This window comes from Uranotaenia lowii, chromosome 2 (genome assembly GCF_029784155.1).
Source record: "Uranotaenia lowii strain MFRU-FL chromosome 2, ASM2978415v1, whole genome shotgun sequence".
Taxonomy (NCBI): Eukaryota; Metazoa; Arthropoda; class Insecta; order Diptera; family Culicidae; genus Uranotaenia; species Uranotaenia lowii.
In genome coordinates, this window is record NC_073692.1 from 97650285 (window position 1) to 97663185 (window position 12901).

Below are 12901 nucleotides of genomic sequence, written 5' to 3' on the forward strand. Positions count from 1 at the left end.
CACGATACATTCGATTTACATTAAAATTTGAAAGAAAGCCGATGAGAACAAAGAAAACCCAATAAAATAGAAATTATAGTCTTTATAAGTGCGTTATTTATCCAAGCATGATTCTGGGAAATACTTATGATAAGTGGTGTTCAATCAAAAATCACAATTCAATTTACCCACGATATTATTGACTCATATACAGTTTTGTGAACAGCTTTCGAATCCATTGATGAAAATTGAATAAATTTAAAAAAAAAAACTACCTTGGGATGTAATGTTTAAAGGTACCTAAACCCTCATCCGTCTTACATTTTTTTACCCGTTACAGTCCCTGGAGTATCAATTTGACACTCCTGACCAGTGATGGTAAATTTCGCCCGTCACGCTTGACCCGACTAGTTTTGTTTCATCAAACGACTGGCACTGTTCTCAATTGACGGAGCCTCACTACTCGCATGACGGATAAAGCACGACAACAATCAACATTTCTCCATCATCGACTGGCGAAGCTCCTACACATGGTCAAAATTTCTCCTGAGAGTAACTGGCAAATCTCTTCACACTTCGACCGGCTGCTGACGGCAGGTACAACTAATTGAACGACTTGCTGGCAGAGAGCAACAATAGCAATAAAAAACTGAAAACGAGCTTGCTGGCAGGAGCAACAATAATAATAAATGCTTTTCTTGTTCCTCTTCGGTCGTCTTCGGCTTGCTGGCAGGAGCAACAATAATAATAAATGCGTTTCTTTTTCGTCATCGGTCACTTGAATGCGATTGCTTGACTAGGTTATTATTTTAGCTTCAAATGAATGGGGAATGAATGACTGGCAAACGAAGTGACTGGTCGTTAAGGAACAGTCGATTGAGTTTGACGGACCAAGAGGCTTCACAGTCACAGCTTCACGCCTCATGACGATGACTTTTGCCAAGCATGCTCCTGACCAGTGTTCCGAAAATCAATCAAAATAAACACTCAGGATACGTTTCTTATTTGAAACATTCTGACTGTTTAATAGAAAAGCGCCTCTCGCAACCAGGGTTGCCAACATTTATTTTCAAAAATCAGGGAACTGGCGAAATAAAAATCAGGCAAAATCAGGCTACGTAAAATAAACGGAAATTTTGCTCTAAGTGATGACCTTTTTTTTTATGGTCGTCGCTCCACATTTTCACTCTAATATAATGTTGGAGCCTCCTTAGTTGAATAATTCTACTGCATCAAAGCAATCGAAAGATTCCCTTTAATTATCTTCTTAAATAAAAATTAACGGGAATCTTTCGATTGTTTTGATTCAGCCACATTTTCACTGTTTTACTTCAGCTATGGTACCTACTCCAGTTCCTTATTACCCATTTTCACGACATTCGCAAAAATCAGGCAGAATCAGGCATATTTTCAAAAATCAGGGAAATTCAATGGCTTATCAGGTTGTCAGGCAGAGCCTCGAAAAATCAGGCAACGCCTGAAAAATCAGGCACATTGGCATCTCTGCTCGCAACTGCTTCGCGAGACGGGCATGCAATCTCGATCAGCGCTCCACTCAGCAATGCCAACCGAGTCGCGTCATTCAAAATCATCGGTTTTGCAAACATCGTCTATCGAAGATGAGTGAGATACAAACTGATCTATTCTGAATGTCGCTCACTCAGTATCATTCTGGTTTATTTGAAATTGAAAACACGGCGGAAGTGAACGTCTTTCCCTCACAAACACAACTACAATTTGATTTTATTATTACTGATGCAAAAAATGCTGTAAAATCCAATAAATTTATCAATTGGCTATGTTTAAAATCAAACAACATTTACTAATGATCGGTTGCATGTATCACTCACTCACTGCCTGAACCATTCACTTCTGATCCTAGACCAACATGATTCGCCGTATGCATTGCTCTTTGGTGAGATTCCAATTTGATGATGTGTGTGTGTGTGTGTGTGTGTGTGTGTGTGTGTGTGTGTGTGTGTGTGTGTGTGTGTGTGTGTGTGTGTGTGTCTTTGTGTGTGTGGAATTTACTTACTTCAGTTGTCTAAATGCCGTCCAAGGAAGAAGACCAGCGTATCAAAATTTTGCTCGCGCATCGCGAAAATCCGAGCAACTCGCACGCAAACGTAGCAAAATCGCTAAAAGTTGCCTAATCAACCGTTACAAATGTAATTAAAGTGTTTGGGGAACGTTTGTCGACAGCCAGGAAGTCTGGATGGTGGGGAAATCGAAAACCGGAAGCCGCTGAGACAACAAAGAGAGTTGCCGGTAGTTTCAAGCGAAACCCTAACCTCTCTCTCCGAGATGCCGCAAATAAGCTGGGTGTATCGTCTACAACCGTGCATCTAGCCAAAAAATGAGCTGGACTATCGACTTACAAGAAGGTAGTGACTTCAAATCGCGATGATAAACAAAATACGACTGCCAAAGTGCGATCCCGGAGGCTGTACACGACGATGCTTACGAAGTTTGCGTGGTAATGGACGACGAAACCTACGTTAAAGCCGACTACAAGCAGCTTCCGGGACAAGAGTTTTATACTGCAAAAGGAAGGGGAAAGGTAGCAGATATTTTCAAGCACATAAAACTGTCAAAGTTTGCGAAGAAATATCTGGTTTTGCAAGCCATCTGTACCTGTGGCTTGAAAATCAGCATTTTCATAGCTTCCGGGACTTTCAACCAAGAAATTTACGTGAAAGAGTGTTTGAATAAACGTCTGCTGCCTTTCCTGAAGAAACACGGTTGTTCCGTACTGTTTTGGCCTGATTTGGCATCTTGCCATTACGGTAAAAAGGCCATGGAGTGGTACGCCGCCAACAACGTGCAGGTGGTTCCCAAGGACAAAAACCCTCCCAACACGCCAGAACTCCGCCCAATTGAGAAATACTGGGCTATTGTCAAGTGGAACCTAAAGAAGACCAAAAATATACGTTTCGGTGGTCGATTGGTTAGCGTGGTAAGACGGTAATCGCTGGTCCGCTGATGGCATGGGTTCGATTCCCATCTCGGTACTGGGTATTAAATGTTAATCTTAAGTTGTCCATGCCAAGGTTGCCGAAAAAAATTAATTTGATTCAAAATTCATGTCAAATTGCGACTTTTTTACATATTACTCAAGAAAAATCAATTACTATTAACAATTTTATCTTTTTTCCTAACTCAAAGATAATTTTCCAAAATTTATACTGAAATAAAAAATTGGATTTTGGAAAAATAACCAAAACTTTAAAATTCTGTGAAATCTGTGAATATTTCCAAAATTCTGTGTTCTGTGACACAGATTCTGTGATGAAATTTTGCTCAAAATTCTGTGAAATTATAGTTGTTTCTATGATTTCGGCAACCTTGGTCCATGCCATTTATTCAGTCTGTAAAGCCCTTAATCGGCTAAGACGGTGTAAGTCTTTTTTTTTAAACTGCTAAGGACTAGGCAGCTAGTTCTCCATGTCAGGGGCGGCGTGCGGAGTGCAACAACGTCCTGGTGGTATTTGGAACCCAAAACAGCTACATCACGACGGTCCATGGGGTTAGCTGCGGGCCTTGCGAGCCCGCGACTACAAAAAAACATAAGCAACGACCAACAAATTTCGGATGGAAATCGGCAAAGACCCACGCGACGAAAAGGGACTAGCGATTGGAAACTTGGGACATGGAACTGCCTATCTCTAAATTTTGTGGGCAATACCCACGTGCTCTCCAACGAATTGAAGAGCCGCAAATTCGAAATCGTAGCGCTGCAGGAGGTATGCAGGAAGGGCTCCACGGTACGAACAGCTTTTATAGTGATGGGAAAGATGCAAAAGCGCGTGATCGGGTGGTGGCCGATCAACTCACGAATGTGCCGGTTGAGAATCAAGGGCCGGTTCTTCAACATCAGCATCATCAACGTGCACAGCCCTCACCTTGGAAGTACCGGTGACGACAAAGACGATTTTTACGCGCAGTTGGAGCGTGAATACGACCGTTGCCCAAAACATGATATTAAGATCGTCATCGGGGATTTTAACGCTCAGGTCGGCCAGGAGGAGGAATTTAAACCGACAATTGGAAGGTTCAGTGCGCACCAGCTGACCAACGAAAACGGCCTCAGACTTATTGATTTCGCCGCCTCCAAACGAATGGCCGTACGTAGTACCTTTTTCCAGCACCGCCTCCCACACAAGTACACCTGGAGATCACCGTATCAAACGCAATCACAGATCGACCACGTTTTGATTGACAGCCGGCACTTCTCGGACATCATCGACGTCAGATCCTGTCGAGGCGCCAACATTGAGTCAGACCACTGATGGTGAAGATGCGCTCAAAACTCTCCGTAGTAAACAACACACGAAACCGGCGCTCGCCTCGGTTAAATATCGCACGACTGAAGCAACCTGAGGTCGCGGGAGACTACGCGCAATCGGTCGAAGCAGCGCTCTTGGCAGAGGGCGAGCTTGACGAAGCCCCTCTCGAGGACTGTTGGGATACCATCAAAACAGCCATCAACAGTGCTGCGGAGAACGTCATCGGTTATGCGGAGCGAACTCGACGGAACGACTGGTTCGACGAGGAGTGTAGGAGGGTGATGGACGAAGAGAATGCCGCGCGGGCAGTAGTTGTGCAAAGAGGCACCCGTCAAAATGTGGAAAATAACCGACAGCGAAAGAGGCAGCGAGTCCGAATTTTCCAGGAGAAAAAGAGCCGCCTGGATGAGGAGGAGCTCGAGAAGCTGGAGCAGCTGCGTCGTTCCCAAGAAACACGAAAGTTCTATCCGAAACTCTACGCATCCCGCCAAGGCTTCGTGCCGCAAGCCGAAATGTGCCGGGATAAGGATGGGGGCATCCTGACGGACAATCGTGAGGTGATCAAAAGGTGGAAGCAGCACTTCGATGAACACCTGAACGGCGCACATGCAGTAGATCAAGACGGTGGGGGAAGGTACATCGCCGGCGTAGCCAACGACGAAGAGGAGGCACTCCCATCGATGAGTGAGGTTAAGGAAGCCATTCGCCAGCTGAATAGAAACAAGTCGGCTGGGAAGGATGGCATCGCAGCTGAACTCATCAAAATGGGCCCGGACAAGTTGGCCGATTGCCTACACCGGTTGATGGTCCGGATCTGGGACATAGAACAGCTACCGGAGGAGTGGAAGGAGGGGGTAATATGCCCCATCTACAAGAAGGGCGACAAATTGGACTACCGAGCGATCACGGTTCTCAATGCCGCCTACAAAGTGTTGTCTCGAATCCTACTCCGCCGCCTAACGCCACAAGTAAACAGATTCGTGGGAAGTCATCAGGCGGTTTCATGGAAGGACGGTTAACGACGGACCACATTTTCACATTACGGCAAATCCTCCAAAAATGCCGGGAACACCAAGCCCCTACGCACCATCTATTCATCGACTTCAAAGCCGCATACGACACGATCGACCGTAACGAGCTATGGAAAATCATGGACGAGAACGGCTTTTCCGGGAAGCTGATCAGACTGATCAAGGCGACGATGGATGGAACACAGTGCTGTGTGCGGATTTCGGGTGAATTGTCGAGTTCATTCGAATCGCGCAGGGGGCTTCGACAAGGTGATGGTCTATCCTGCATGATGTTCAACGTGGCGCTAGAAGGTGTTATTCGACGAGCGGTGGGCGAAATGCGGGGCACGATTTTCAACAGATCCAGTCAACTTATCTGCTTTGCCGATGACATTGATATAGTCGGCAGATCATCTGCGGCGGTGGAAGACATCTACAGCAAACTGAAACGCGAAGCAGGAAGGATTGGTTTGATGATTAATACGTCCAAGACGAGGTACATGCTGGCCTGCGGATCCGAGACCGACCGAACCCGCTTGTCCAGTAATAACAAGGTCACGATCGAACCATCTTTGGCGGCGTACAGGAGGACGGAGTGTGGAGGCGAAGTATGAACCACGAGCTCGCGCGACTCTACGGCGAACCCAGTATCCAGAAGGTGGTGAAGGTTGCCTGGCCGGGTACGCTGGGCGGGACATGTTGCGAGAATGCCTGACGACTGTCCTGCAAAACAGGTGTTCGCTACGAATCCGGTGGGAACAAGACGAGCGAGATGGTTAGACCAAGTGGAGCATGATCTGGCGAACGTGGGGTGCCCGAGAAATTGGAGAATGGTTGCCATGGACCGACTGAATTATAGGAATTATGTTCGTCAAGTTATGTCGTGAGACGGTATACTATGAAAATAATAAATAATGGCTTTCTGCGGCGAAGAAGGTGGACAAGGTGGCTGTACATAATCTGATGGCAGGCGTAAGGCCCGGCAATTCGGATTTGGAGAAGCGGAAGCATAACTGAATATTTTTCCTAGCAGCTAAAATCAGACCAGTTTTTCGGTTAAAGTACTTTGTTTTTGGGTCTTTGGTTTGCTTATTGAATTTTTGACGCATTAAGAAAGTTTGAAATATTTTGCAATACTAGATACTACTTAAAATTTCCCGGGATCCCGGGAATTCCCGGGAAAAAGATCGTCAGATTTCTCGATTTCCGGGAACGATAAAATGGCCGGGAAATGGACACTTTAATCAGTACCCGATCCGGGAAAATTGTGAGTGACCTCGTGTTTTGTTACGTTTGCCTTTTTTTCATTTTCAATTTTGATGCATTTATGTACATATGTCATGGTTTTGGTCGATTTCCTCATCAGTCTTTATTGGATTCCGCGCTTTTCTTTTTAGAATAATTTTCTTTGTACATTTCAGCTTGCATTCTGATACAAGAATCTCCCTGAAAATTAAATTTACGTTGATATATTTTTGAATTCGTTCATAATTTTTCATTAAGTAAAAAACATACTTACATTATTGTGCTTAATGTTTATTTCCAGCACAGGTTTTCCGAACAATAATGGAAGAAATTGCTTGAATGGATTTGCGTTGACAACATGCTTAGAATCCGCGCAGATCGTAGTCTAAAAAATAAGTTAACATCACACATTTTTTCGATTTCTTTTTCTAACACTTACCTTTTCCACCGGACACTTATTGGGAAAATTGAAAGTATTAAGAATTGGGTACGCCAGGGACCATTTACTTATTTTTGCGCAAAGATCCTGTTCGCCCTTTATAACGGGGATCCCGAATACCCTCACAATATATACGGCTGTAGCATTTTCGTAACCCTTAATTTCTACGCAGCCATGCGATCGGACCAAGCATCTTCTGCTCAAGCTGACGTTGAAGTTTTCTTCAATTTTTACGACCGGATCCGGACCGGCACAGTTTTCCGTCTTTTCAATTCGTAATTTATAGCCGCCATTCTGCAGAAATGTTCAGAAAAGGAGTTCAAACGGTTAATTTATAAAACGTAAAAAATGTTTGAAATGAGCGATTCAGATAAAATTGCCTAAAATATCAAAACAACGTTACCGCAGTCCGGGGTAAGATTGATCACTTTTTTTAATATTTTTCGATTATTTTTTCTGGTAAGGGGAATGTGGCATGTTTCATATTTTTAAAACCAGTACTGGACTCCTATGAATGTAAAACATGGTTGAAGAAATTTATTTGACTTCTTTAAATTTGATTTAAAAATCGATTCCGTCTCTGTTCAGAATTTGATGCTTTGGGGTAACATTGATCAGTCTCGATTTTGACGGTTTTATCAAGTTTTATTGATAATAAAAGGTACAAAACACCTTCATAACATTTACAAATGCTCGTTTATCAATTTTGCTTTGCTATTTAACGTAAATAACAATGATGCTGCATACAGTTAGGGGCAAAAATTATAACAATTGCTAAATAGTTTCAGCTTCAAAATACAAATGAAATTCTACCTTTACATATACTCCTATGCACTCCCATTATTTCCATTTTCATTTTTTCTTTTAGCGCACGGCACCCTTCCAAATAAACGAATTTCAAATCAAATCAAATCATTTTTTCTTCAAAGTTTTCCAGTTGATAGGTTTCTTACCCATTTTTCCAATACGGGCTTACTCTTGGAAAATGTCCTTAATTTTTAAATAAAAAAAAATTAACATTTAATGACTATATCAATAGCACTATAACTATACATATACAAAGAAAAAAAGTTGTTTGTTCACATTCAACAAACCGTTTGCTTCTAAGTACTTTTTGGTATCATCAGGAGAGTTGTTTGTTTGCGAGCCTTGAAAAAACAGGTATTTAAGGATTTTGAAATTACAATTTTACAAACAGAAAAAAACTTTCAAATTCAAACCAAATTTTGCATACTTGATACTCATATACGTGTAAAACAGTTTTCAAAAATTTAAACTATAGGCTGAGTTATTGATGATAATATGGAAAAATTTATTGTTGGTCAAAGTTACCCCGGTGATCAAAGTTTCCCCGTTTTACGGTACCAATAATATTTATCTCTATATTCATGCATTTCCGATCGTAAAACTCTGATTTTGAGATTTTTTCTAGTTTCGTGTAAGTAACTTAGCCTAAGAAAACAACTTACACATGCGTGAACTGAAGGAAAAACTGAACTAAAAATTATCACAACGCTAGTTATATAAAACCAGAAGATAACACTAGATTCACACTTCAAGGATATCATAATTCAAGTACAACCTCACCGAGTCTAGAGAAGAAATAAAACTACTGTCTTGACGGGAAAACATTAAGTAGTAATAGTTTTTCTGATAATAGCGGTTCTGACTGACACTTCTAAAGAAAATATAACCAGAAAAGTATCGGTATTTCACTGAAATAAAAATAGGTTTACCTAATGTTTGAATTCAGCATTTGGAACGATTTTCTAAATAAAAAGTGATTCTTCAATTATCCATTCCCTGTTTTAAATAACAATTCAGGTTCCTGCACAGTGAATCAATCAAAGTAAGTTTGAAGTACCTCAGCTGAGAGCAATTTGTTTGACGAATGAATCTCATGAATAGATTTGTTCCAACTATTATGATGTGAGGTTGTAATTCAAAATTGTTAACAATTCAGTATTTAAGATACCAATGGGAAATTTTATAATCGCTTTTTAATTTCATCAAAAAAAACTCTTTACAGCGAGCGCTATTTTTAAAAGGAAACAATGTTGTATACCCTCGGAGACTAGTTAAGTAAGGTTCGCACGTGATTTGGTGAAACTCTCACGAGGCGTTAAGTGCATGATTGTAGGGTCAAAAGATGAATGGCAGGTGCTGCGTTAATTAAAACAGGTTGTTAACGAGAACAAACTCAATTATCGATACAGTGCCTGAAGATAAAGTGATAATGCCGGTTATTAAGCTAAACAAATGTTGACCTAGAAAGTGTAAGTATGTAGCTTGAGCTAAGTAGATAGAATTGTTTGTTTCGTTTAGCAGTTTAAACCATAAAAAATTGTTACCTGAAAATATCAAGAAATAGGGAATAAAAATTTAGTTCAAATAAAATGCTGATCGTGACAAATAAAATATTTAAGCTATGCGCATGCTGATAAAACGTTTGAATATTTTTTTTTTTGTAAAATTTTCCAAATTAACTTTAAAAAAAATTGTTTAGTATAAAAATGCAGTTTGAAATCTTTTGAGACAATTTTTTTAAAAATTCATTCGTCCTTGTTTTTTTTCAAATATTGGTTTAAAAAATCAAAACAGTTCATTTGATTGTATTACCCAACAACTCTTTCATTTAAATATAATAAATATTTTTCGTTTCTCGTTATATAAAAATAAACAAATTTTAATTTGAAAAACAAAAACTCTTTGTGAGGAATTTAAAATAAAAAAAAACAAATTAGTCTAAATTTGGGAGCATTTATCGATTGAAAAAAATTGTTACAGAAGTCCATGAATCCCGGATTGGATCTTTAATTCGTATTCTGATTTGTGGTAGAACATCCAAAAATCTGTTTCTTTTAAATTAATTTTCGATTGCAAAAATCTGAGAATCAATTCGCAGTTTTTTTTTAAATCGGTTTTTTCGACTTGTTGCTTTTGCATCACGGTGTCTCTGGGGCAAAACATTAATATTTGAAAATCCCATTTTTTTTTCTTTGATTGTATTTAATTGTATTTTAATGTATCTGAATAAAGCTATTCCAGATAACCCAGAATTTCGAAGAAAAAAATTGGGAATACAAGGTCCGGTCCGTTTGCCCGGATATCTAGTTAAAAATTCCGTTTTTTTTTCAAGGATTATACATATGCATGCAGTTTTCGAAACTGTGAGAAAATTGTAAGATTGGATCACCGTTGATGTACCTCGATAAAAATCATTTTTTATTTGTTTATTTTTCGGCTTTTTTTGCTGTTTTATGGAAAATAGATACGTAGATTTTAGCTGGATTTGCCCAAAATTTACCCGGTTTTAAGTTTAAAATTTTGAAACTCAATTCCCGAACTTTCCCCCCTGGATACGTACAGGAAAAATTTGAAATGCCTACTCAATAAATAATGGGTATAAAAGTGAATATTCAGATACACAAGATTCAAATATAAAATTCCAAAACAAAGAATTGAAAATTAAATACACCAAGGTTTTTTTTACACGGTTTTTTACGCGGTTTTTTTTCACGGCTTTTTTTAACACGGATTTCGCGAATTGACACGGTTTTCAGATCTTTTCAAAGGAAAACACTTAGAATCTTTTTGAAGTTGGGAAAATCTTAGCTCTGAGACTAAGAACATGATGCATGAGACCTGAGACCTGGGACCTGGGACCTGAGACCTGGACCTGAGACCTGAGACCTGAGACCTGAGACCTGAGACCTGAGACCTGAGACTTGAGACCTGAGATATGAGACCTAAGATCTGAGACACGAGACCTGAGACCGGAGACCTGAGACTTAAGACCTGAGACCTGGAACTTGAGACAAGATATATGACTTGAGACCTCTGCATGAGACATGAGATTTAAGACATGAGACCTGAGGCATGAGACAAGAACCATGAAACATGAGACTTTAGACCTGAGACAAGAGACATAGGACCTGAGACATGGGACCTGAGACATGAGGCATGAGGCATGAGACAACAGCCATGAAACATGAGACCTGAGACATGAGATTTTGGACCTGAGACCGGAGACAAGCTACTAGTATTAGTACCACGAGAAATTAGTTTAGCTCCGATTTCAACATGCGACCCCTCTTGTGAAAGGGTTTGACTTGTAAGTGACGAAAAATAGTGTCGCGACTTCGCTAGTACAAGCTACTAGGGTTAGTACCGCGAGAAATAAGTTTAGCTCCGATTTCAACTTGCGACCCCTCTAGTGAAAGGGATTGACTTGTAGGCGGTGAAAAATAGTGTCGCGAGTTCGCTAGTACAAGCTACTAGGGTAAGTACCACGAGAAATTAGTTTAGCTCCGATTTCAACATGCGACCCCTCTTGTGAAAGGGTTTGACTTGTAAGTGACGAAAAATAGTGTCGCGACTTCGCTAGTACAAGCTACTAGGGTTAGTACCGCGAAAAATTAGTTTAACTTCGATTTCAACTTGTGACCGCTCAAGTGAAAGGGCTTCACTTGTAGGTGGTGAAAAATAGTGTCGCGAGTTCGCTAGTAAAAGCTACTAGTGTTGTTACCGGTAGAAAGAAGTTTTACTTTCCGATTAGCCATCTATTCACCATTCTTTCCATAACTTTCCCAATGCAGTTCAACAATGTTATCGGGCGATTATTATCTGGTATTCTGTGCTTTTACCTGGTTTAGGGATCGAAATTACAATGCCGTGCTTCCAATTAGCCGGTAGCTGACCGGAGTTCCAGACACAATTGAAGACTTTCAAAAGAGCCAATTTTGCAGCATACGGTAGACGTTTCAGGATGGAATAGCTAATGGTGTCTGATCCGGCGGATTTTCCGTGGCTTCGATCCAGTGCCCATAAAAGTTCTTCGATTCCAAAGGCAGTGTTAAAGGCTAAGTGTTCTCCTCCCTCAAACGATACATGGATTTTTTCAGTTTCACGTTAACGGATTTGGAATTTGTCAGTATAATATTCGGTAGCGGAGGTTGCAGCAAAATCACTTGCAAAAATATTCGCTATTTTTAAGGGATCTTCAATTATTTTTCCGTCTATTAGAAGGGAAGACTGATGAAGACGACGTTAACCACGTAAAGCATTAACTCTTCTCCAGATGTCCTGGGTAGGTGTATTGGGATTGATACCTTGTACAAACTGTTCCCATGACCAAGTTTTTGCTTCCCGAATTGCAGCTCGTGTGGCGTTGCGAATGTTTTGGAAGTCCTTCAAAGCAGCCCTTTTTTGGAGATCATGGTTGGCTAGTTTTCTTAGGGTTCTCAGTTTTTTTCGTCGACTTTTAATCAGTGTAGCTATTTCCGGATTCCACCAGGGCTAGGGATTTCTTGCCTATACTTCCGGATGTTCTTGGAATGCTTTTGTGGGCGGCGTTTTTAATAATCGAGACAAGTTCATTACTATTTAACTTCAAATGAGGTGGTAAAGCTTCCTGTATGTGTTTTTCAAATTTTCCCCGGTCAGCTCGCTCCAATATCCAACGGTGTCGAATTGTAGTTGATTGGTGGTCTGAGTTTATAGATAGTTTTACTGGAAAGTGGTCGCTATCCCTGCAATCCTCGTCAACATTCCAGATGAACTTGTTTCCCAATGAATAAGATGTTAACGTAAGATCCAGTGGAGAGGTAGATCCAGAAACCGGACCCAAACGGGTGTAATCTCCTGTATTAAGAAGTGCGAGGTTGTGATCAGTAATGAACTGCTCAATCATTTCTCCCATCATATTTGATTTACAACTGCCCCATAACGGACTGTGGCCGTTGAAATCGTCCATCAGTACGACAGGTGAAGGAAGCGCTTTCATGATATCCTGAAGACTTAAAAAGCATTGCTCAGGGGCGCCGTTGGGGGTGAGGTAGATTGATACGAAGGTTGTTTGGATAGGATGATTTACAGAAGCTGCCACCCACTGCAGATCTGTAACTGTTGTCTGTAACCCAGAGCTACTCCATGTTGCGATG

General features: G+C 40.8%; 1 protein-coding gene across 2 annotated transcripts; it reads right to left on the reverse strand.

Annotated features, from left to right (window-relative positions):
- Window positions 1–5251: 5251 nt before the first annotated feature.
- LOC129749180 (uncharacterized) lies at window positions 5252–8547 on the reverse strand. Of its 2 annotated transcripts, none has more exons than XM_055744104.1 (4): window positions 8429–8547; window positions 6960–7253; window positions 6795–6905; window positions 5252–6721 (listed from the first exon to the last, which is right to left on the reverse strand). In XM_055744104.1, exons 1-4 carry the CDS (start codon window positions 8525–8527, stop codon window positions 6638–6640), a joined length of 588 nt encoding a protein of 195 aa, XP_055600079.1. In that variant the 5' UTR covers window positions 8528–8547; the 3' UTR covers window positions 5252–6637. The 2 variants fall into 2 exon arrangements, with proteins under 2 accessions (XP_055600079.1, XP_055600080.1); XM_055744105.1 differs by having other exon boundaries at window positions 6791–6905.
- Window positions 8548–12901: the final 4354 nt, after the last annotated feature.

Bases quoted from the DNA above. Each gene is read 5' to 3' on its own strand.
- LOC129749180 (XM_055744104.1), bottom strand. From the start codon at position 8,527: ATGATATCCTTGAAGTGTGAATCTAGTGTTATCTTCTGGTTTTATATA. The intron at 7,254-8,428 runs GTAAGTTGTTTT...ACATTTCTGCAG, and splicing joins TTCCTTCAGTTCACGCATGT to AATGGCGGCTATAAATTACG. The intron at 6,722-6,794 runs GTAAGTATGTTT...TTTAATTTTCAG, and splicing joins TAAACATTAAGCACAATAAT to GGAGATTCTTGTATCAGAAT.